This window comes from Oncorhynchus mykiss, chromosome 17 (genome assembly GCF_013265735.2).
Source record: "Oncorhynchus mykiss isolate Arlee chromosome 17, USDA_OmykA_1.1, whole genome shotgun sequence".
In the NCBI taxonomy this organism is placed as follows: domain Eukaryota; kingdom Metazoa; phylum Chordata; class Actinopteri; order Salmoniformes; family Salmonidae; genus Oncorhynchus; species Oncorhynchus mykiss.
The window spans coordinates 15518453-15544716 of record NC_048581.1 but is presented as its reverse complement, the minus strand read 5'-3'; the positions used below and the strand labels follow the sequence as shown (position 1 = coordinate 15544716).

General features: G+C 44.5%; 1 protein-coding gene across 2 annotated transcripts in view; it reads right to left on the bottom strand.

Moving 5' to 3' along the window:
• The window catches only part of LOC110495057 (slit homolog 1 protein), a 105999-nt gene that overhangs the window by 58853 nt on the left and 20882 nt on the right, over positions 1-26264 (bottom strand). For both annotated transcript variants that reach the window (XM_036949074.1, XM_036949075.1), the window contains exons 3-4: positions 24155-24226; positions 23973-24044 (exon numbers count right to left, since the gene is read on the bottom strand). In XM_036949074.1, coding sequence (XP_036804969.1) covers positions 23973-24044; positions 24155-24226 — 144 coding nt within the window. The remainder of the gene's footprint in view (positions 1-23972; positions 24045-24154; positions 24227-26264) is intronic.

The following is a 26264-nucleotide window of genomic DNA, read 5'->3' as shown; positions in this document are numbered from 1 at the left end:
GTTGCTCATTGTAGTTGGTAATATATCATAACCACTCTGACCTTGGGCACAGAGTTCACATTTCCTGTCTGTTACACACACTGGCACAAATGCCTGTACGCACGCACGCACGCACGCACGCACGCACACACACATATCTCTGTGCTTGCAGGTATGCGCCACAGGAGTATGAACCCGACTAACATGTAAACTCTGCTTACCCCCTGACACAGACGTCTCTTGGATGTCTGATACTCACACTCAGAGACACAAGCTGTCCCTCTCTCAGAGACACAAGCTGTCCCTCTCTCAGAGACACAAGCTGTCCCTCTCTCAGAGACACAAGCTGTCCCTCTCTCAGAGACACAAGCGTCCCTCTCTCAGAGACACAAGCTGTCCCTCTCTCAGAGACACAAGCTGTCCCTCTCTCAGAGACACAAGCTGTCCCTCTCACAGAGACACAAGCTGTCCCTCTCTCAGAGACACAAGCTGTCCCTCTCTCAGAGACACAAGCTGTCCCTCTCTGAGACACAAGCTGTCCCTCTCTCAGAGACACAAGCTGTCCCTCTCTCAGAGACACAAGCTGTCACTCTCTCAGAAGACACAAGCTGTTACACTCTCAGAAGACACAAGCTGTTACACTCTCAGAAGACACAAGCTGTTACACTCTCAGAGACACAAGCTGTCCCTCTCTCAGAGACACAAGCTGTCCCTCTCTCAGAAGACACAAGCTGTCCCTCTCTCAGAGACACAAGCTGTCACTCTCTCAGAGACACAAGCTGTCACTCTCTCAGAAGACACAAGCTGTCACTCACTCAGAGACACAAGCTGTCACTCACTCAGAGACACAAGCTCTCACACAGACTGAAATCTGTTATAATAAGAGGAATGTCCTCAGACAACTCATACAACTTGAAAAAAAAAACACATCCTTGACTATGTCCAGACTCAGTGAGCGTAGCCTTGCTATTGAGAGAGGAGGCCATAGCCGGTCATGTTTGGAGAGCCAGGTCTGCCTGTGTGCCCACTGCCACACAGTGAGATGGGAACCGAGCTACGCTCTAAGACTTTCTGTCATTTCAACAGGGAAACACTGTAGGACGCACAGTACAATACCACACATGGGTTTTACAGCATTCATGCTGTAGATTGCACTGCATCATGGGTAAAATGCTGAAAAACACTGGTATTAACTCATTTGGATGATCCGGTAAAAAATGCCTCTAACATGCTGTATTTCTTTACAGTAATAGCGTATGCCTACTGTAGACGATGATGATGATCCGTTTCAGGAGCCAGCCTCATGTTTTCAGGTGAGACACGTGAAGCTCAGACTATTTGAGTAAATATCTTGTTGAAGCAGCTGAGAAGTGTAAAACTATTTCAGCAGCTGCTGGGTAGGTACGCTAACCTGTTCATGTTTCCACCACAAGGAACGGCCTCTGTTTGTCTTGTTTCTATCAGTTGAAAAGATGACCCGTATTTTTCAGATTGACTGGCCACATTTAGCTGTCTTGTATTTGTTCAATGACTCGGTTGATGACATAAAGTAAAGTCTATTCAGAAAGTATTCAGACACCTTTCCCTTTCCCACATTCTGTTACGGAACAGCCTTATTCTAAATGGATTACAGACAACGTCTTCATCAATCCACACACAACACCCCATAATGACAAAGCATTCTGTTACGGAACAGCCTTATTCTAAATGGATTACATAAAACGTCTTCATCAATCCACACACAACACCCCATAATGACAAAGCATTCTGTTACGGAACAGCCTTATTCTAAATGGATTACATAAAACGCCTTCATCAATCCACACACAACACCCTATAATGACAAAGCCAAAAACGTTTTATTTTTATTTTTTATTTTTTACATGTTTGCAAATCTATTAAATAAAATTTAACCGGAAAACCTTATTTACATAAGTATTCAGACCTTCTGCTTTGAGACTCGAAATTGAGCTCAGGTGCATCCTGTTTCCATTGATCATCCATGAGATGTTTCTACAACTTTAATAAATTCAATTGATGATTTGGAAAGGCACACACCTGTCTATATAAGGTCACACCGTTGACAGTGCATGTCAGAGCAAAAACCAAGCCATGAGGTCGAAGGAATTGTCCGTAGAGCTCCGAGACAGGATTGTGTCGAGGCACAGATCTGGGGAAGGGTTACCAAAACATTTCTGCAGCATTGAAAGGTCCCCAAGAACACAGTGGCCTCCATCATTCTTAAATGGAAGAAGTTTGGAACCACCAAGACTCTTCCTAGAGCTGGCCACCCGGCCAAACTGTGCAATTGGCGGGGGAAGAGCATTGGTCAGGGAGGTGACCAAGAACCCGATGGGCACTCTGAATGAGCTCCAGAGTTCCTCTGTGAACATGGGAGAACCTTCCAGAAGGACAACCATCTCTGCAGCACTCCACCAATCAGGCCTTTATGGTAGAGTGGCCAGACGGAAGCCACTCCTCACTAAAAGGCACATGACAGCCCGCTTGGAGTTTGCCAAAAGGCACATAAAGACTCTCAGACCATGAGAAACAAGATTCTATGTTCTGATGAAACCAAGATTGAACTATTTTGCCTGAATGCCAAGCATCACATCTGGAGGAGTCTGGCACCATCCCTACGGTGAAGCATGGTGGTGGCAGCATCATGCTGTGGGGATGTTTTTCCGCAGCAGGGACTGGGAGACTAGTCAGGATCGAGGGAAAGATGAACAGAGCAAAATACAGAGAGATCCTTGATGAAAACCTGCTCCAGAACGCTCAGGACCTCAGACTGGGGTGAAGATTCACCTTCCAACAGGACACTGACCCTAAGCACAAAGCCAAAACAACGCAGGAGTGGCTTCGGGAGAAGTCTCTGAATGTCCTTGAGTGGCCCAGCCTGAGCCAGAGCCAGAACTTAAACCTGATCAAACCTCTCTGGAGAGACCTGAAAATAGCTGTGCAGCGACACTCCACATCCAACCTGACAGAGCTTGAGAGGATCTGCAGAGAAGAATGAGAGAATCTCCCCAAATACAGGTGTGCCAAGCTTGTAGCGTCATACCCAAGAAGACTCAAGACTGTAATCGCTGCCAAAGGTGCCTCAACAAAGTACTGAGTAAAGGGTCTGAACACTTATGTACATGTAATATTTCAGTTTGTATGTTTAAGAAACGTAGAAGTTTTTTTACTTTGCCATTATGGGTTATTGAGTGTACATTGATGAGGGGGAAAACTATTTAATCAATTTTAGAGTAAGGCTGTAATGTAACAAAATGTGGAAAAAGTAGAGGTGTCTGAATACTTTCCAAATGCACTGGATATATGCAGTTGGTTCAAATCAACCCAAACTGCATGACAAGGTGACCCAGAAGAAGCCAGCTGTTTGTCCCCTACCTTGCCCCTTTCTCCCAGGAGCTCACTGAGTTTCAATGAAGAACTCTAGTGAGGTCAGTACACACACACACACGCCACCAGCTCGACATGTGTCTCGTCCCATGTCTTTTTACCCACAGAGTAACAGCCCTGACGCTCTCTGTCTCTCATCACATTCCTTCTTTTCTATGCTTGACCTGGGGTTGAGAAGAGCTGACCAATCAGACTGGAGGTTTGTTTAAGGAGGCCCGTGAGGAACATCTGATGCTGCGCTGACTTCTCTCTCCTGGATGCTCTCCGGCCCAAACTGTCCCGTATGTTCCCCCACCTCTAAACCCCTGATCACAGATGGGGCTGCATCACAGCCCGGTACGGCAACTCCGGCGCCGCGCACCGCTAGGTGCTTCAGAGGGCGATACGCGCAGCCGAACGCACCACTGGCTGCACACTGCCTGCCCTCCAGGACACCGACTGTACAACACCAGGTGTCGAAGGAAAGCAAAGAAGATCGTCAGTCATTTTGCTTTACAGTACTGTTCTCCTTACTGTAAAACATTACAGCAAGGATGCTGTGATATGTGTTTACAGTAAGGAAAATAAATCTGTAAAACATATTACAGGATCTCTGCTGTAAAGGAAAATCACAGTCTTAAGCTGGCCACTGTGGGAACAGTATAATGCTGTACATTTACAGGGGTAAGTTTAACAGTGTCCACTTCCTAACCTCCTGCCAAATGAATGGCCACTGTGGGGCCAGTATACACTTCCTAACCTCCTGCCAAATGAATGGCCATTGTGGGGCCAGTATACACTTCCTAACCTCCTGCCAAATGAATGGCCACTGTGGGGCCAGTATAATGCTCTACATTGACAGGGGTAAGTTTAACAGTGTCCACTTCCTAACCTCCTGCCAAATGAATGGCCACTGTGGGGCCAGTATAATGCTGTACATTGACAGGGGTAAGTTTAACAGTGTCCACTTCCTAACCTCCTGCCAAATGAATGACCACAGACTCATGTTTCCCACAGAACACACAGACCCACAAAGACTGAAAACAAATCAAGCATTGATAAACTCCCATATTTGTTAGGAGAAATACCGCAGTGTGCCATTACAGCAGTGAGATTTGTGGCCCGTTGCCATGAGAAAAGGGAAACCAGTGGAGCACAAACAACATGGTAAATACAACCCATATTTATCTGTTTATTTATCTCCCCTTTCGTACTTCAGCTACTTGCACATTGTTACAACCACAATTATATAACGTTTGAAAGGTCTATGTCTATTCTTTTAAAAGGCTTGTGTAACTGCTACAGTAGAGTGTAATGTTTACTGATGGTTTATTGTCTATTCTTTTAAAAGGCTTGTGTAACTGCTACAGTAGAGTGTAATGTTTACTGATTATTTATTGTCTATTCTTTTAAAAGGCTTGTGTAACTGCTACAGTAGAGTGTAATGTTTACTGATGGTTTATTGTCTATTCTTTTAAAAGGTTTGTGTAGCTGCTACAGTAGAGTGTAATGTCTACTGATTCTTTATTGTCTATTCCATTTGCTTTGGCAAAGGAAACACATGTTTCCCGTGCTAATAAAGACCATTAAATATGAGAGAGAGAAAAATGGGGAGAAAATGAAAGAATGTCATTACTCCTCAGAGACAGGACAGGACAGGACAGACCGGACCAGACCAGACCGGACAGGACCGGACAGGACAGACCAGACAGGACAGACCAGACCAGACCAGACCGGACAGACAGTTCTCCATTCAGACATTGTATCATTGATCTTCTAACAGAGCTGAATGATAAAATCAACCTACTGCTACAGTCTCCCTGCTTTAACTACTGATTTAAATACATTCACACCCGTTTCCTTTAGTTCCACAAGGCATTAGGGGACCTCATCACCAGCTGTGTTCTCTCTGTGTGTGCATCCATGCGTGTGTGACTCACAGTGTCTGTATACTGTGTGGGGGTGTGAAGGTGTGTGAGCATCTGTGTGTGTGAGAGAGTGTGTGTGTGTTTGTGTGTGTGTTTGTGTGTGAGAGTGGGAAACCAACAATAATTTCAATAGCAGTTCAAGAGCTTCTGACAGCTTCTAATACTGTTGTGGTCATTGAATAACTCCCTCCCTCCCTCCCTCTCTCCCTCCCTCCCTCCCTCCCTGGCCTCCCTCCCGCTCCTCCTCCCTGCCCTCCCTCCCTCTCCTCCTCCCTACCCTACCCTACCTCCCTACCTCCCTCTCCCCCTCCCCTCCCTGCTCTCCCTCTCCTCCTCCCGGTCCTTCCTCCCTCTCCTCCTCCCGGTCCTTCCTCCCTCTCCTCCTCCCTGTCCTCCCTCCCTCTCCTCCTCCCTGTCCTCCCTCTCCACCTCCCTGCCCTCCCTCCCTCTCCTCCTCCCTGCTCTCCCTCCCTCTCCTCCTCCCTGTCCTTCCTCCCTCTCCTCCTCCCTGTCCTTCCTCCCTCTCCTCCTCCCTGTCCTCCCTCCCTCTCCTCCTCCCTGTCCTCCCTCCCTCTCCTCCTCCCTGTCCTCCCTCCCTCTCCTCCTCCCTGTCCTCCCTCTCCACCTCCCTGCCCTCCCTCCCTCTCCCCCCTCCCTGTCCTCCCTCCCTCTCCTCCTCCCTGTCCTCCCTCCCTCTCCTCCTCCCTGTCCTCCCTCTCCACCTCCCTGCCCTCCCTCCCTCTCCCCCCTCCCTGTCCTCCCTTATGTTTTGGGGGTAGAAGCTGTTAAGAAGCCTTTTGGACCTAGACTTGGCGCTCCGGGTACCTCTTGTCGTGCGGTAGCAGAGAGAACAGTCTATGACTGGGGTGGCTGGAGTCTACAGAGTTTCAGTCAGAGTGAATTCACATGGACAGACTGGAACCTAACTAGAACACGTTCAAAGGAACAGAACACACACCACACACAGGCGGTGGCTCAAATGGTTCCCTACACCCTTTAGAGTGTATTTCTTTTGACCAGGGCCCATAGCAGTAAACTGGAAAGGGGACAGGGTGTCATTTGGGACATTGTTGTTACACATTCAAAGGAGCCTGCAGGCACATCCACAAATATATACACACATACATACAGTACATACTGCACATCCACAAATATATACACATATACATACAGTACATACTGCACATCCACAAATATATACACATATACATACAGTACATACTGCACATCCACAAATATATACACACATATATACAGTACATACTGCACATCCACAAATATATACACACATACATACAGTACATACTGCACATCCACAAATATATACACACATACAGTACATACTGCACATCCACAAATATATACACACATACAGTACATACTGCACATCCACAAATATATACACACATACAGTACATACTGCACATCCACAAATATATACACACATACATACAGTACATACTGCACATCCACAAATATATACACACATATATACAGTACATACTGCACATCCACAAATATATACACACATACAGTACATACTGCACATCCACAAATATATACACACATACAGTACATACTGCACATCCACAAATATATACACACATACATACAGTATATACTGCACATCCACAAATATATACACACATACATACAGTATATACTGCATATCCACAAATATATACACACATACAGTACATACTGCACATCCACAAATATATACACACATACATACAGTATATACTGCACATCCACAAATATATACACACATACATACAGTACATACTGCACATCCACAAATATATACACACATACATACAGTACATACTGCACATCCACAAATATAAACACACAGTATATACTGCATATCCACAAATATATACACACATACATACAGTACATACTGCACATCCACAAATATAAACACACAGTACATACTGCACATCCACAAATATATACACACATACAGTACATACTGCACATCCACAAATATATACACATATACATACAGTACATCCACAAATATATACACATATACATACAGTACATCCACAAATATATACACATATACATACAGTGCATACTGCACATCCACAAATATATACACACATACATACAGTACATACTGCACATCCACAAATATATACACACATACATACAGTACATACTGCACATCCACAAATATATACACACATACATACAGTACATACTGCACATCCACAAATATATACACACATACATACAGTACATACTGCACATCCACACATATATACACACATACAGTACATACTGCACATCCACAAATATATACACACATACATACAGTATATACTGCACATCCACACATATATACACACATACAGTACATACTGCACATCCACAAATATATACACACATACATACAGTATATACTGCACATCCACAAATATATACACACATATATACAGTACATACTGCACATCCACACATATATACACACATACAGTACATACTGCACATCCACAAATATATACACACATACATACAGTATATACTGCACATCCACACATATATACACACATACATACAGTACATACTGCACATCCACAAATATATACACACATACATACAGTACATACTGCACATCCACAAATATATACACACATACAGTACATACTGCACATCCACAAATATATACACACATACAGTACATACTGCACATCCACAAATATATACACACATACAGTACATACTGCACATCCACAAATATATACACACATACATACAGTACATACTGCACATCCACAAATATATACACACATATATACAGTACATACTGCACATCCACAAATATATACACACATACAGTACATACTGCACATCCACAAATATATACACACATACAGTACATACTGCACATCCACAAATATATACACACATACATACAGTATATACTGCACATCCACAAATATATACACACATACATACAGTATATACTGCATATCCACAAATATATACACACATACAGTACATACTGCACATCCACAAATATATACACACATACATACAGTATATACTGCACATCCACAAATATATACACACATACATACAGTACATACTGCACATCCACAAATATATACACACATACATACAGTACATACTGCACATCCACAAATATAAACACACAGTATATACTGCATATCCACAAATATATACACACATACATACAGTACATACTGCACATCCACAAATATAAACACACAGTACATACTGCACATCCACAAATATATACACACATACAGTACATACTGCACATCCACAAATATATACACATATACATACAGTACATCCACAAATATATACACATATACATACAGTACATCCACAAATATATACACATATACATACAGTGCATACTGCACATCCACAAATATATACACACATACATACAGTACATACTGCACATCCACAAATATATACACACATACATACAGTACATACTGCACATCCACAAATATATACACACATACATACAGTACATACTGCACATCCACAAATATATACACACATACATACAGTACATACTGCACATCCACAAATATATACACACATACATACAGTACATACTGCACATCCACAAATATATACACACATACATACAGTACATACTGCACATCCACACATATATACACACATACAGTACATACTGCACATCCACAAATATATACACACATACAGTACATACTGCACATCCACAAATATATACACACATACATACAGTATATACTGCACATCCACAAATATATACACACATATATACAGTACATACTGCACATCCACACATATATACACACATACAGTACATACTGCACATCCACAAATATATACACACATACATACAGTATATACTGCACATCCACACATATATACACACATACAGTACATACTGCACATCCACAAATATATACACACATATAGTACATACTGCACATCCAAAAAGACATACACACATACGTACAGTACATACACAGTGTAAATGCACATGTTCAGAAGACCACACGCACACACACACACACACACACACACACACACACACACACACACACACACACACACACACACACACAGCAGAACCTTGGAAAGGGTGTGACCCCTAGTGCAGATGGTTTAGGAGATGTGTTATCACGGTAACAACAAGTCAATGAGCCTGACAGCTTACATTGTCAGTTTGTCTTCCTGTGGTCTCTCTCTTTTCTCTCTCCCTCCCTCTCTCCCCATCTCCTGTGCAGTCTCTGGTGTGGGTGTCTCATCTCTCTTTTCCCCTCCCTCTGTCTTCCTTAGTTTCTCTGCAAATGACACAGGCACCCCAAAACCAGAACTGGTAATTGAAAACCCCAGAGGGGAGAGAGGAGAACGGGAAAGAGAAGGAGGGGGTGGGGTAAAAGGAGAACCCACACGAGAGATGAGAGATGAGAAAGAGAAAAAGAGAGAGGAAGAGCGAGAGAAAGAGAGAGAAAGTGAGAGATAGAGAGCGAGAGAGAAACAGAGAGAGCGAGAGAGAAATAGGGAGACAGAGAGAGAGAGAGAGAGAGACAGAGAGAATGAGAGAGAGAGAGAGAGAGACAGAGACAGAGAGAGAGAGAGAGAGAGAGAGAGACAGAGAGAATGAGAGAGAGAGAGAGAGAGAGAGACAGAGACAGAGAGAGAGAGCGAAACAGAGACAGAGAAAGAGAGAGAGAGAGAGCGAGATCGAGATAGAGAAAGAGAGAGAGAGAGAGAAACAGAGATAGAGAGAGAGCGAGAGAGAGAGAGAGATAGAGAAAGAGAGAGAGAGCGAGATAAAGAAAGAGAGAGAGAGAGAGAAACAGAGATAGAGAGAGAGCGAGAGAGAGAGAGCGAGATAGAGAAAGAGAGAGAGAAACAGAGATAGAGAGAGAGCGAGAGAGACAGAGAGAGAGAGAGAAACAGAGATAGAGAGAGAGAGAGAGAGAGAGAGAGAGAGAGAGCGAGATAGAGAGAGAGAGAGAAACAGAGATAGAGAGAGAGTGAGAGAGCGAGATAGAGAAAGAGAGAGAGAGAGAGAAACAGAGAAAGAGAGAGGGCGAGAGAAACAGAGAAAGAGAGAGGGCGAGAGCAAGCTGAGTCTGTCTGGAATCTCTTTGCTGTCTTTTTCTCTAATATTTGTCTGGTATTGTCTGGTTGATATTGTGTTTGCTGAAGGATATGAGAAGTTGGCTTTGGGATGTCTGTCCACACATTACACAAAACACGTCCTCTGATACATGGGGTCAGTCTGGGAGTGTGTGAGTGAAAAAAAAGTGTGTGTGAGAGAGAGAGATAAATAGTGTTTGAGAGTGATAAACAGTGTGTGAGAGAGAGATAAATAGTGTGAGTGTTTAATCTCTCTCTCTCTCTCTTCTTGCCTTTCCTTTCCGGCCCAAACCAGCACACCAAACCCAGAAATATTTACACTAGAAAAGGAAACGTGTCCATTTTCCAACTGGACTCATCACTCTCACCCTCTTCGTCTCTCCCTTCGTCTTCCAGCCAAATAACACTGAACCATTACATCTGAGGTGCTTTTCACTTGTTTTCCTCCGTTCTTCCCACCCTCAACTCCCCAGGCCAACACAGCTTCGCCTGCCTGCCTGTCTCTGTCTGTCTGTCTGTTTACTCTGGAAGGACATAACGGGAGGTTCCAGAAGTCTCCCCTGGATGACCCTTGAACCAGAGTGAGTAAAGGCTGTGTAATAACATGGACAGGGTTCAGATAGAAGGGAATGATCATGGCTATTCCCAATATAGTGCACTTCTTTTACCAGAGCCCCATGGGCCCTCCTCAAAACTAGTACACTATATAGGGAATAGGGTGCTATTTTTTCTGCAACCCACAGCTCTACTCACCCACACTAACAAAAACACAGAGATATTCAATACACTATTATCAACCAGGGGACTTCCTCATGTTGTCCAAATTCTCAATGTTCATTTGGTGTGTGTGTGCGTGTGCGTAGGTGTGTGCGCGTGCGATGGATGGTTGAACCCTGCCTGCTCTTCTAACCCAGTAGTTTGAGAACAGATCTCTCTGTCCAGCCCAGCAGAATCCCATTACAAAGCCCAGGACCATTCCACTAGTCAGCAGAACGTCACACCAGGCGTTCACATCCTAAATGTTACCCTATACCCTTCGTAGTGCACTGCTTTTGCTCAGGGCCCATGGGTACTATAGTGCACTATAAAGGGACTGGGGTGCCATTTGAGACGCAGAGAGACATTCAAAGAGCTAGATCATTATGTGTTTCACACTCCAACTCAGAAGAACACACTGGGTGTGTCACTGTCAATGTGACAGTTGAGTGTTCTGTTGACATTTCCATGTTGGTCTCCCCCAGACTGTCAGGACAGTGTTTCAGAGAGCTAGATCATCACCCAGACTGTCAGGACAGTGTTTCAGAGAGCTAGATCATCACCCAGACTGTCAGGACAGTGTTTCAGAGAGCTGAAACTGTAGAGACAGAGACGTATGTGATGGTATCAGTGTAGCAGTATTGTGTGTAGTGATTTTGTCCCACCTACAATACCATGTCTCTGTGCTTCTAGACATGTCTGTAGCTGGACAGTGACGTGTCATAATGATCTAGTGTTCTCAATGACTCTGCATGTGTTCCAAATGGTACCCTATTCCCTATATAGTGCACTACTTTAGAACAGGGCCTTATTTCCTATATAGTGTGTAATACAGCCCAGTACATCACAGGGGCCCAGGTCCCTGCCTTCCAGGACCTCTATATCAGGCAGTGTGAAAGGAAGGCCCGGGAAATTGTTAAAGACTCCAGCCATCCAAGACATAGACTGTTCTCTCTGCTCCCACACGGCAAGCTGTACCGATGCACCAAGTCTGGAACCAACAGGACCCTGAACAGCTTCTACCTCCAAGCCATAAGACTGCTGAATATCTAACATCATGGCTACCAGACTATCTGAGTTGACTCTTGTATTTTACTTATTTGTATTCTTGTATTTAATTGTAATTGTATGCACACTCACAGGACTCTACACACTCACAGGACTCTACACACTCACAGGACTCTACACACTCACAGGACTCTACACACTCACAGGACTCTACACACTCAAGCACACTGACACTCCAACACACACACTGATTTCATCATTTGCTCACACCCACATAATATGCACTTACATTTATACACACACATCCACTCACATACAAGCTGCTACTCTGTTTATCATATATCCTGATGCCTCGTCACCTTACCCCTATACATATCTATCTCTATAGATCCAGTATCCCTGTACATTATAATATGGTACTGACCCTGTATATAGTATGTTTACCCCTATACATATCTACCTCTATAGATCCAGTATCCCTGTACATTATAATATGGTACTGACCCTGTATATAGTATGTTTACCCCTATACATATCTACCTTTATAGATCCAGTATCCCTGTACATTATAATATGGTACTGACCCTGTATATAGTATGTTAACCCTATACATATCTACCTCTATAGATCCAGTATCCCTGTACATTATAATATGGTACTGACCCTGTATATAGTATGTTTACCCCTATACATATCTACCTCTATAGATCCAGTATCCCTGTACATTATAATATGGTACTGGAACTGACCCTGTATATAGTATGTTTACCCCTATACATATCTACCTCTATAGATCCAGTATCCCTGTACATTATAATATGGTACTGACCCTGTATATAGTATGTTAACCCCTATACATATCTACCTCTATAGATCCAGTATCCCTGTACATTATAATATGGTACTGACCCTGTATATAGTATGTTTACCCCTATACATATCTACCTCTATAGATCCAGTATCCCTGTACATTATAATATGGAACTGACCCTGTATATAGTATGTTAACCCCTATACATATCTACCTCTATAGATCCAGTATCCCTGTACATTATAATATGGTACTGGCCCTGTATATAGTATGTTTACCCCTATACATATCTACCTCTATAGATCCAGTATCCCTGTACATTATAATATGGTACTGGCCCTGTATATAGTATGTTTACCCCTATACATATCTACCTCTATAGATCCAGTATCCCTGTACATTATAATATGGAACTGAACCTGTATATAGTATTCTTACTTACTTGATTGTGCTCTTAGTTCTTTTTATATCTGTGGGCTTTTGTTCTACCTTGTATTTACTGTGTGTTTTTGTTCTACCTTGTATTTACTGTGTGTTGTTGTTCTACCTTGTATTTCTCAGTATTACATTGTTATTGATTACTGCATGGTTGGCGTTAGAGCTGAGCATTAAAAGGTATTTCACTGTACTTGTGACGTTAAAAGTGAAACTAATAATACTGTATGAGAGGGGAGTGGATAGTGAGTCTCTTCTGAAGACAACAGCCGAGTCTGTTCTCTCTTCCTTAAAGAACTGCCCGGCCTAACGAACCTCCTCTTCTTAATGAGCATCTCTGGGTAATGACTGTTTTGATGTTGCCTCTCCCCCCCCCCCCCCCCCCCCACACACACACACCTCATTACCACAAACAAACTCCCACCGACACACACAAGGCCTACTCAATCCCAGTAAATTATACGGGTAAACAGTATCTTCACGCTCCGGTGCCTCCCTAAACGCTAATTAAGACAGCTGTCATGACGGCTGGCGCTCCTGTTCATCACCACTTCAACCGGTTGAACAGCACCGGGAGAGACGTGCCGTTACCGTTCGACAGGAGAACGCCACAGTAGCTACCGTACCGTTAGCATAATGTGAGGAGAGTTAACAGATACAATGCTGTTTGTGGACTTGTTTTCCTATCTTGTCAGGACCAGAATTTAATTTTTACATTTTTTATTTCAACTATATTTAACTAGGTAGAGTTGAGAACGACCTGGCCAAGATAAGGCCAAGCAGTGCGACACAAACAACAACACAGAGTTACACATGGGGAAAAATAAATGTAGAGTCAATAACACAATAGAAAATTCAATATACAGTGTGTGCAAATGTAGTAAGATTAGAGAGGTAAGGCAATAAATAGGCCATGGTGGCAAAATAATTACAATATAGCATTAACACTGGAGTGATAGATGTGCAGATGATGATGTGCAAGTAGAGATACTGAGGTGCAAAAGAGCAAAAATAAATGACAATATGGGGATGAGGTAGTTGGATGGGCTATTTACAGATGGGCTATGTACAGGTGCAGTGATCAGTAAGCTGCTCTGATAGCTGATGCTTAAAGTTCGTGAGGGAGATATAAGTCTCCAGCTTCAGTGATGTTTGCATTTCGTTCCAGTCATTGGCAGCAGAGAACTGGAAGGAAAGGCGGCCAAAGGAGGAGTTGGCTTTGGGGATGACCAGTGAAATATACCTGCTGGAGGGCGTGCTATGGGTGGGTGTTGCTATGGTGACCAGTGAGCTGAGATACGGTAGGGCTTCACCAAGCAAATACTTATAGATGACCTGGAGCCAGTGGATTTGGCGACAAATATGAAGCGAGGGCCAGCCAACGAGAGCATACAGGTCACAATGGTGGGTAGTGTATGGGGCTTTGGTGACAAAACGATGGCACTGTGATAGACTACTTCCAATTTGCTAAGTAGAGTGTTGGAGGCTATTTGTAAATAACATCGCCGAAGTCAAGGATCGGTAGGATAGTCAGTTTTACGAGGGTATGTTTAGCAGCATGAGTGAAGGAGGCTTTTTTGCGAAATAGCAAGCCGATTCTAGATTTAATTTTGGATTGGAGATGCTTAATGTGAGTCTAGAAGGAGAGTTTGCAGTCTAACCAGACACCTAGGTATTTGTAGTTGTCCACATGTTCTAAGTCAGAACCGTTCAGAGTAGTGATGCTAGTCGGGCGGACAGCGATCTATTGAAGAGCATGCATTTAGTTTTACTAGCATCGAAGAGCAGTTGAAGGCCACGGAAGGAGAGCTGTATGGCATTGAAGCTCGTCTGGAGGTTAGTTAACACAGTGTCCAAAAAAGGGACAGAAGTACACAGAATGGTGTTGTCTGCGTAGAGGTCAGAGACTCACCAGCAGCAAGAGCGACATCATTGATGCATACAGAAAAGAGAGTCGTTCCAAGAATTGAACCCTGAGGCACCCCCATAGAGACTGCCAGAGGTCCGGACAACATGCCCTCCGATTTGACACACTGAACTCTATCTGAGAAGTAGTTGGTGAAACAGGCGAGGTAGTCATTTGAGAAACCAAGGCTGTTGAGTCTGCCGATAAGAATGCAGTATTTGCCAGAGTCGAAAGCCTTGGCCAGTTCAATAAAGACAGCTGCACAGTACTCTCTTTCATCGATGGTGGTTATGATATCCTTTAGGACCTTGAGCGTGGTTGAGGTGCACCCATGACCAGCTCGGGAAAACCAGGTTGCATGGCAGAGAAGGTACGGTGCGATTCGAAATGGCCGGTGATCTGTTTGTTATCTTGGCTTTCAAAGACTTTAGAAAGGCAAGGTGGGATAGATAGAGGTCTGTAACAGTTTGGGTCAAGAGTGTCTCCCCCTTAGAAGAGCGGCAGCTTTCTAATCTTTCGGGATCTCAGACAATGCGAAAGAGAGGTTGAACAGGCTAGTAGTAGGGGTTGCAACAATGGCGGTGGAACATTTTAGAAAGAGAGGGTCCAGATTGTCTAGCCCAGCTGATTTGTAGGGGTCCAGATTTTGCAGCTCTTTCAGAACATCAGCTTTCTGGATTTGGGTGAAGGAGAAGCGGGGGTGGAGGCTTGGGAAAGTTGCTGCGGTGGGTGCAGAGCTGTTGGCCGGGGTAGGGTTAGCCAGGTGGAAAGCATGGCCAGCCGTGGAAAAATGCTTTTTGAAATTCTCGATTATCGTAGATTTATCGGTGGTGACAGTGTTTCCTAGCATCAGTGCAGTGGACAGCTGGGAGGAGGTGCTCTTACTCTCCATGGACTTTACAGTGTCCCAAAACGTTTTGGAGTTTGTGCTGCAGGATGCACATTTCTGTTTGAAAAAGCTAGCCTTTGCTTTCCTAACTGACTGTGTATATTGGTTCCTGACTTCCCTGAAAAGCTGCATATCGCGGGGGCTATTTGATGCTAATGCTGTACGCCACAGGATGTTTTTGTGCTGGTCAAGGGCAGTCGGGTCTGGAATGAACCAAGGGCTATATCTGTTCTTAGTTCAATTTTTTTTGAATGGGGCATACTTATTTAAGATGGTGAGCAAAACACTTTTAAAGAATAACCGGGCATCCTCTACTTACGGGATGTGGTCAATATCCTTCCAGGATACCCGGGCCAGGTAGATTAGAAAGGCCTGCTCGCTGATGTGTTTTAGGGAGCTTTTGACAGTGATGATGGGTGGTCGTTTGACCGCAGACCCATTACGGATGCAGACAATGAGACAGTGATCGAGTTACCAGAATGTCCTGACAAGTCACCAAAATGTCTTAATTAACAAGACACCACAATGTCCTGACAAGACACCAGAATGTCCTAACAAGACACCAGAATGTCCTGACAAGACACCAGAATGTCCTGACAAGACACCAGAATGTCCTAACAAGACACCAGAATGTCCTGACAAGACACCAGAATGTCCTGACAAGACACCAGAATGTCCTGACAAGACACCAGAATGTCCTGACAGGTCACCAGAATGTCCTGACAGGTCACCAGAATGTCCTGAGAAGACACCAGAATGTCCTGAGAAGACACCAGAATGTCCTGACAGGTCACCAGAATGTCCTGACAGGTCACCAGAATGTCCTGAGAAGACACCAGAATGTCCTGAGAAGACACCAGAATGTCCTGACAGGTCACCAGAATGTCCTGACAGGTCACCAGAATGTCCTGAGAAGATAGGAAAGTCGGGACATTTTGCATGTCCTGAAAAGTAAAAGGGTTAAGGTTTAGGGGTTTGAGGTTAGGGTTAAGGTTTAGGGGTTTGTGGTTAGGGTTAAGGTTTAGGGGTTTGTGGTTAGGGTTAAGGTTTAGGGGTTTGAGGTTAGGGTTAAGGTTTAGGGGTTTGTGGTTAGGGTTAAGGTTTAGGGGTTTGTGGTTAGGGTTAAGGTTTAGGGGTTTGTGGTTAGGGTTAAGGTTTAGGGGTTTAGCAAAATTGGAATATGAATGGGAATACATTTTTACTCCCCCCCCAAAATCGAAAAGTAACGAAAAACAAACTAATGTTTACTGAAACAACACAACATGAAAGTACGTTATTGAAAATCATAGTTTTTTTTCCTCCGTACTATGGGGTTTCCCCAGTGCATGTTTTATAGAAGCCTCCACCCTACTCAGCAATAACACACTGGAGGGTGTGGGTGTGTGCATGTGTGAGTGAGAGTGATGGGGGAAGAGGGGGTCGGGTGAGACAGGAACAAGTGGACTAAGGGTTGGGTTCACGTCAAGGTCAAGGTACACACACACACACACACACACACACAGCTCCACCTGTGCCTCAGTAATCCCTGGTTAGCCCCAGGGGTGAGGGCCTATTCCGGGGAGAGGAAACCAGGGAGGGCCCTTCCCTCTGGGTATCCAACAGACAAAGACTGGCTCTGGGTGTGGAGCTACCACAACACAGACACACACAAAAGACAGGATACACACAGAGAGAGAAAACAACAGGGAGAGGGGATGGAGAGAGAAAAAGGAGAGGCAGAGAGAACGATGGAGGGAGAAGGAAGGAGGAAGGGGATGGAAGAAGAATATAAGTGAGGGAGATGCATGGAGGGAGTGAAGCAGAAAGATGGAGGGAGTGAAGCAGAAAGATGGAGGGAGTGAAGCAGAAAGGTGGAGGGAGTGAAGCAGAAAGATGGAGGGAGTGAAGCAGAAAGATGGAGGGAGTGAAGCAGAAAGATGGAGGGAGTGAAGCAGAAAGATGGAGGGAGTGAAGCAGAAAGATGGAGGGAGTGAAGCAGAAAGGTGGAGGGAGTGAAGCAGAAAGATGGAGGGAGTGAAGCAGAAAGGTGGAGGGAGTGAAGCAGAAAGATGGAGGGAGTGAAGCAGAAAGATGGAGGGAGTGAATCAGGCAGAAATGAAGAGGGGGGAAAAGAGGGAGAATTAGGAGGATACATACAGAGAACCCATGAAAGACACCACAGACAGTTCCCCTGTGTGTTAGCATGTTGTGTGAATTCCTCTATTCCTCTTCCTCCCTGTGTGTTAGCATGTTGTGTGAATTCCTCTATTCCTCTTCCTCCGCTCTTCCCCCTCCTCCTCCCTGTGTGTTAGCATGTTGTGTGTATTCCTCTCCTCCTCCTCTTCCTCCCTGTGTGTTAGCATGTTGTGTGTATTCCTCTCCTCCTCCTCCTCCCTGTGTGTTAGCATGTTGTGTGTATTCCTCTCCTCCTCCTCCTCCTCCCTGTGTGTTAGCATGTTGTGTGTATTCCTCTCTTCCTCCTCCTCCTCCTCCTCCTCCTCCTCCTCCTCCCTGTGTTAGCATGTTGTGTGTATTCCTCTCCTCCTCCTCCTCCTCCTCCTCCCTGTGTGTTAGCATGTTGTGTGTATTCCTCTCTGCCTCCTCTTCCTCCCTGTGTGCTGGCGTGTTTCAGAGGAAGAGGTCTGCTGGGACTGAGACATTATGATGTCCATCAACACAGCACGGAAACATCTCCCTCCCTCCCTGTTGTGTGTTTACTGATTGATTGAACATGCCAAGTCCATCTGGTGATTCCCTGATGGGAGCGACAGTGTGAAATTGCACAAAAACAAACAAGCCCCCCCCCCCACACACACACACCTTTCCCTCTCTCCTTCTCTATCCCCTTTTCTCTCTTTCTAACCCACCTATTTTTCTATCACATTCTCTCAATCTCCCTTTCAACAACTACTCTCATTCTCCCCTACCCCCCTCTCCCTCTTTCTTCTCTCTCTGAACTCTGTTAGAGCCCATAATCCATCCATCCATCCATCCACACCAACACACACGCACCTGTCATGCTGGGATCAATCAATCGGATAATTAAAGAGTTACTCTGTGTTTGCTTTTCTCTCTCTCTCTCACTCTCTTTCTCCGTCTGTGTTTGTGTATCTGTCTCCTAGTGTCTCCAAGCAGTAGCACGGAAGCCCAAATACCCCCCTTTCTCCTCACCACACACACACATACCCAGACTCGCTGTGTTCACACACACACACAGCACACACACACACACTGCTTAGCCCCAAAATGCTGCAATAAACCACCATTGGCCAGCAAACCATCTGGATAGGAAAACTGTAAGACGTAATAGAGTGAAGGTCCAAAACACATGTTGTTGTTGTTGTTGTTGTTTTGGCTCTGTACTCCAGCACTTTGAAATGATACAATGACTATGAGGTTAAATATGCATTTTTTTATCCATACCAAGTAAACGTTCAGAAATTACAGCCCTTTTTGTACATAGTCCCCTCATTTTAGGGGACCAAAAGTATTGGGACAAATTCACTTATATGTGTATTAAGTATTTGGTCCCATACTGAGAAAGTTACAGACGCCCAAATATCACACCTCCAAGACAGGCTAACCTCTCACCATTACAATAACAGGCTAACCTCTCACCATTACAATAACAGGCTAACCTCTCACCATTACAATAACAGGCTAACCTCTCACCATTACAATAACAGGCTAACCTCTCACCATTACAATAACAGGCTAACCTCTCACCATTACAATAACAGGCTAACCTCTCACCATTACAATAACAGGCTAACCTCTCACCATTACAATAACAGGCTAACCTCTCACCATTATAATAACAGGCTAACCTCTCACCATTACAATAACAGGCTAACCTCTCACCATTACAATAACAGGCTAACCTCTCACCATTACAATAACAGGCTAACCTCTCACCATTACAATAACAGGCTAACCTCTCACCATTATAATAACAGGCTAACCTCTCACCATTACAATAACAGGCTAACCTCTCACCATTACAATAACAGGCTAACCTCTCACCATTACAATAACAGGCTAACCTCTCACCATTACAATAACAGGGGAGGTCAGCCTTTTATTCGGGGGGGGGGGGGGGGGGGGGGGGGGGGATATTTGCGTGTCTGTAACTTTCTCACTCAACATGATTCACGATTCATTCAGGATTATCCGTAACCATGGTAGCATCCACATTAATATAGAAGGCTTTAGAAACTTATATTCCCATTTACCATAACATTGTCTCCAAAATGACCCAATACATTATTTACCATTCATTTTTAATTGGACACAAAATAATCTGAAACAACCAAAACAAACAGCAAATGCATCCAACAAGTTTGTAGAGTCACAAGCTTGATGTAGTCATTGCCTGCTGTGAATATGAGACCAAATACTACACTTTTTACTACTTCAATACAGATATAAGTGAATTTGTCCCAATACTGTTGGTCCCCTAGATTGGGAGACAACGTACGCAAACTGTCCACCCGATATGGATGAAAATACCCTTAAATTAAAGCTGACAGTCTACAATTTAACCTAAAAGTCATTGTATCATTTCAAATCCAAAACAACAAGAAATGTGTCACTGTCCCAATACTTTGGCAGCTCACTGTATGTAGAGGAGAACCAATATGGAGTTGGACAGGGATGGAAGTATAGTGTGGTCCAGTCGTGTATAGTGTACAGGGTGGTAGAGTAGTGTATAGTGTGGTAGAGTAGTGTACAGGGTGGTAGAGTAGTGTATAGTGTACAGGGTGGTAGAGTAGTGTATAGTGTACAGGGTGGTAGAGTAGTGTATAGTGTACAGGGTGGTAGAGTAGTGTACAGGGTGGTAGAGTAGTGTACAGGGTGGTAGAGTAGTGTACAGGGTGGTAGAGTAGTGTATAGTGTACAGGGTGGTAGAGTAGTGTATAGTGTACAGGGTGGTAGAGTAGTGTACAGGGTGGTAGAGTAGTGTATAGGGTGGTAGAGTAGTGTACAGGGTGGTAGAGTAGTGTACAGGGTGGTAGAGTAGTGTACAGGGTGGTAGAGTAGTGTATAGTGTATAGGGTGGTAGAGTAGTGTACAGGGTGGTAGAGTAGTGTACAGGGTGGTAGAGTAGTGTATAGTGTACAGGGTGGTAGAGTAGTGTATAGTGTACAGGGTGGTAGAGTAGTGTATAGTGTGGTAGAGTAGTGTATAGTGTACAGGGTGGTAGAGTAGTGTACAGGGTGGTAGAGTAGTGTATAGTGTACAGGGTGGTAGAGTAGTGTACAGGGTGGTAGAGTAGTGTACAGGGTGGTAGAGTAGTGTATAGTGTGGTAGAGTAGTGTATAGTGTACAGGGTGGTAGAGTAGTGTACAGGGTGGTAGAGTAGTGTACAGGGTGGTAGAGTAGTGTACAGGGTGGTAGAGTAGTGTACAGGGTGGTAGAGTAGTGTACAGGGTGGTAGAGTAGTGTACAGGGTGGTAGAGTAGTGTATAGTGTACAGGGTGGTAGAGTAGTGTACAGGGTGGTAGAGTAGTGTATAGTGTACAGGGTGGTAGAGTAGTGTGGTAGAGTAGTGTATAGTGTACAGGGTGGTAGAGTAGTGTACAGGGTGGTAGAGTAGTGTACAGGGTGGTAGAGTAGTGTATAGTGTACAGGGTGGTAGAGTAGTGTATAGGGTGGTAGAGTAGTGTACAGGGTGGTAGAGTAGTGTACAGGGTGGTAGAGTAGTGTATAGTGTACAGAGTGGTAGAGTAGTGTACAGGGTGGTAGAGTAGTGTATAGTGTACAGGGTGGTAGAGTAGTGTATAGTGTGGTAGAGTAGTGTATAGTGTACAGGGTGGTAGAGTAGTGTATAGTGTGGTAGAGTAGTGTATAGTGTACAGGGTGGTAGAGTAGTGTATAGTGTGGTAGAGTAGTGTATAGTGTACAGGGTGGTAGAGTAGTGTATAGTGTGGTAGAGTAGTGTATAGTGTACAGGGTGGTAGAGTAGTGTATAGTGTGGTAGAGTAGTGTATAGTGTACAGGGTGGTAGAGTAGTGTATAGTGTGGTAGAGTAGTGTATAGTGTACAGGGTGGTAGAGTAGTGTACAGGGTGGTAGAGTAGTGTATAGTGTACAGGGTGGTAGAGTAGTGTACAGGGTGGTAGAGTAGTGTATAGTGTGGTAGAGTAGTGTATAGTGTACAGGGTGGTAGAGTAGTGTACAGGGTGGTAGAGTAGTGTATAGTGTACAGGGTGGTAGAGTAGTGTACAGGGTGGTAGAGTAGTGTATAGTGTACAGGGTGGTAGAGTAGTGTATAGTGTACAGGGTGGTAGAGTAGTGTACAGGGTGGTAGAGTAGTGTACAGGGTGGTAGAGTAGTGTACAGGGTGGTAGAGTAGTGTACAGGGTGGTAGAGTAGTGTATAGTGTGGTAGAGTAGTGTACAGGGTGGTAGAGTAGTGTATAGTGTACAGGGTGGTAGAGTAGTGTACAGGGTGGTAGAGTAGTGTGGTAGAGTAGTGTACAGGGTGGTAGAGTAGTGTACAGGGTGGTAGAGTAGTGTATAGTGTGGTAGAGTAGTGTATAGTGTACAGGGTGGTAGAGTAGTGTACAGGGTGGTAGAGTAGTGTATAGTGTGGTAGAGTAGTGTATAGTGTACAGGGTGGTAGAGTAGTGTATAGTGTACAGGGTGGTAGAGTAGTGTATAGTGTGGTAGAGTAGTGTATAGTGTACAGGGTGGTAGAGTAGTGTACAGGGTGGTAGAGTAGTGTATAGTGTGGTAGAGTAGTGTATAGTGTACAGGGTGGTAGAGTAGTGTATAGTGTACAGGGTGGTAGAGTAGTGTATAGTGTACAGGGTGGTAGAGTAGTGTATAGTGTGGTAGAGTAGTGTATAGTGTACAGGGTGGTAGAGTAGTGTACAGGGTGGTAGAGTAGTGTATAGTGTGGTAGAGTAGTGTATAGTGTACAGGGTGGTAGAGTAGTGTATAGTGTATAGTGTGGTAGAGTAGTGTGGTAGAGTAGTGTATAGTGTACAGGGTGGTAGAGTAGTGTGGTAGAGTAGTGTATAGTGTACAGGGTGGTAGAGTAGTGTGGTAGAGTAGTGTATAGTGTACAGGGTGGTAGAGTAGTGTATAGTGTACAGGGTGGTAGAGTAGTGTATAGTGTATAGGGTGGTAGAGTAGTGTACAGGGTGGTAGAGTAGTGTATAGTGTACAGGGTGGTAGAGTAGTGTACAGGGTGGTAGAGTAGTGTACAGGGTGGTAGAGTAGTGTATAGTGTGGTAGAGTAGTGTATAGTGTATAGGGTGGTAGAGTAGTGTACAGGGTGGTAGAGTAGTGTATAGTGTACAGGGTGGTAGAGTAGTGTACAGGGTGGTAGAGTAGTGTACAGGGTGGTAGAGTAGTGTATAGTGTGGTAGAGTAGTGTATAGTGTACAGGGTGGTAGAGTAGTGTATAGTGTGGTAGAGTAGTGTATAGTGTACAGGGTGGTAGAGTAGTGTATAGTGTACAGGGTGGTAGAGTAGTGTATAGTGTATAGTGTGGTAGAGTAGTGTACAGGGTGGTAGAGTAGTGTACAGGGTGGTAGAGTAGTGTACAGGGTGGTAGAGTAGTGTATAGTGTGGTAGAGTAGTGTATAGTGTACAGGGTGGTAGAGTAGTGTATAGTGTGGTAGAGTAGTGTATAGTGTACAGGGTGGTAGAGTAGTGTATAGTGTGGTAGAGTAGTGTATAGTGTACAGGGTGGTAGAGTAGTGTATAGTGTACAGGGTGGTAGAGTAGTGTATAGGGTGGTTAAATAAGGTACTCACAGTCGAGCCAGAGCCTCATTCTTCTGGAACAGGAGTTCAGGGAGCTGAGTGAGATGGTTCCTGTTCAGACGACTGTTCAGAAGGACAGAACACATTAGAAACCAGACTCTCTCTGTGTCTGTGTCTGTGTCTGTGTGTGAGTGAGTGTGTGTGTGTGTGTGTGTGTGTGTGTGTGCACTCACAGTCTCTCCAGTTCCTTCAGATCATCAAATGCTCCTCTCTCAATGTTGCTTATCTGGTTCTCCATCAGGTGACTGAAGAGAATGAGAGAAGGATGGAGAGAATGGATGGAAGCGAGAGGGAGGAAGGATGGAGGAAGAGAGAGGGAGGAAGGATGGAGGAAGATAAAGAGGTAGAAGAAAAAAGAGCAATTAATGATTGACCATATTTTATGGATCTCAACACAGCCCAAAAAACAACATGTTAACGTAACATATCACTTCTACCTGCTGTCTACACCGGGCAACACTTCATCTCCCTGACAGCATCCAGTCTGACAACTTCTACCTGCTGTCTACACGGGGCAACACTTCATCTCCCTGACAGCATCCAGTCTGACAACTTCTACCTGCTGTCTACACGGGGCAACACTTCATCTCCCTGACAGCATCCAGTCTGACAACTTCTACCTGCTGTCTACACGGGGCAACACTTCATCTCCCTGACAGCATCCAGTCTGACAACTTCTACCTGCTGTCTACACGGGGCAACACTTCATCTCCCTGACAGCATCCAGTCTGACAACTTCTACCTGCTGTCTACACGGGGCAACACTTCATCTCCCTGACAGCATCCAGTCTGACAACTTCTACCTGCTGTCTACACGGGGCAACACTTCATCTCCCTGACAGCATCCAGTCTGACAACTTCTACCTGCTGTCTACACGGGGCAACACTTCATCTCCCTGACAGCATCCAGTCTGACAACTTCTACCTGCTGTCTACACGGGGCAACACTTCATCTCCCTGACAGCATCCAGTCTGACAACTTCTACCTGCTGTCTACACGGGGCAACACTTCATCTCCCTGACAGCATCCAGTCTGACAACTTCTACCTGCTGTCTACACGGGGCAACACTTCATCTCCCTGACAGCATCCAGTCTGACAACTTCTACCTGCTGTCTACACGGGGCAACACTTAATCTCCCTGACAGCATCCAGTCTGACAACTTCTACCTGCTGTCTACACGGGGCAACACTTCATCTCCCTGACAGCATCCAGTCTGACAACTTCTACCTGCTGTCTACACGGGGCAACACTTCATCTCCCTGACAGCATCCAGTCTGACAACTTCTAGCTGCTGTCTACACGGGGCAACACTTCATACTTCATCTCCCTGACAGCATCCAGTCTGACAACTGTCTGGACAGACACAGGGACAGACACAGGGACAGACACAGGGACAGACACAGGGACAGGACGGTAACTAACCCAAGGAGATGTTATTAGTAACTATTAGTTTCATATTGAGGGTTTTAACCCACTATCACACACACACACACACACACACATACAAGATTAGTTAAACAAATCCACTCTGGTAATCACTTCACTGTGATAAATCACTTCACTGTGATAAAATCACTTCACTGTGATAATCACTTCACTGTGGTAATCACTTCACTGTGATAAATCACTTCACTGTGGTAATCACTTCACCGTGATAAATCACTTCACTGTGGTAATCACTTCACTGTGGTAATCACTTCACTGTGGTAATCACTTCACTGTGATAAAATCACTTCGCCGTGGTAATCACTTCGCCGTGGTAATCACTTCACTGAGGTAATCACTTCACTGAGGTAATCACTTCACTGAGGTAATCACTTCACTGTGGTAATCACTTCACTGTGGTAATCACTGTGGTAATCACTTCACTGTGGTAATCACTTCACTGTGGTAATCACCTCACCGTGGTAATCACTACACCCTGGTAATCACTACACCCTGGTAATCACTACACCGTGGTAATCACTACACCATGGTAATCACTACACTGTGGTAATCACTACACCATGGTAATCACTACACCGTGGTAATCACTACACTGTGGTAATCACTACACCGTGGTAATCACTTCACTGTGGATAGAGCAGCTTTCTATGGACCAGGAAAGCTAGTTGTTTAAACTTTATGTACTTGATGGACACACAAGTGTAAGCCACAAGATCCAACTGACATTTTGCAGGTGGGGAGCGAGAGACGGGGGGGGGGGGGGGTTGGCTTGAAGCACTGGGCATCATGATATGTTTCAAGTTTTTAATGTCACGTGCACAAGTACAGTGAAAT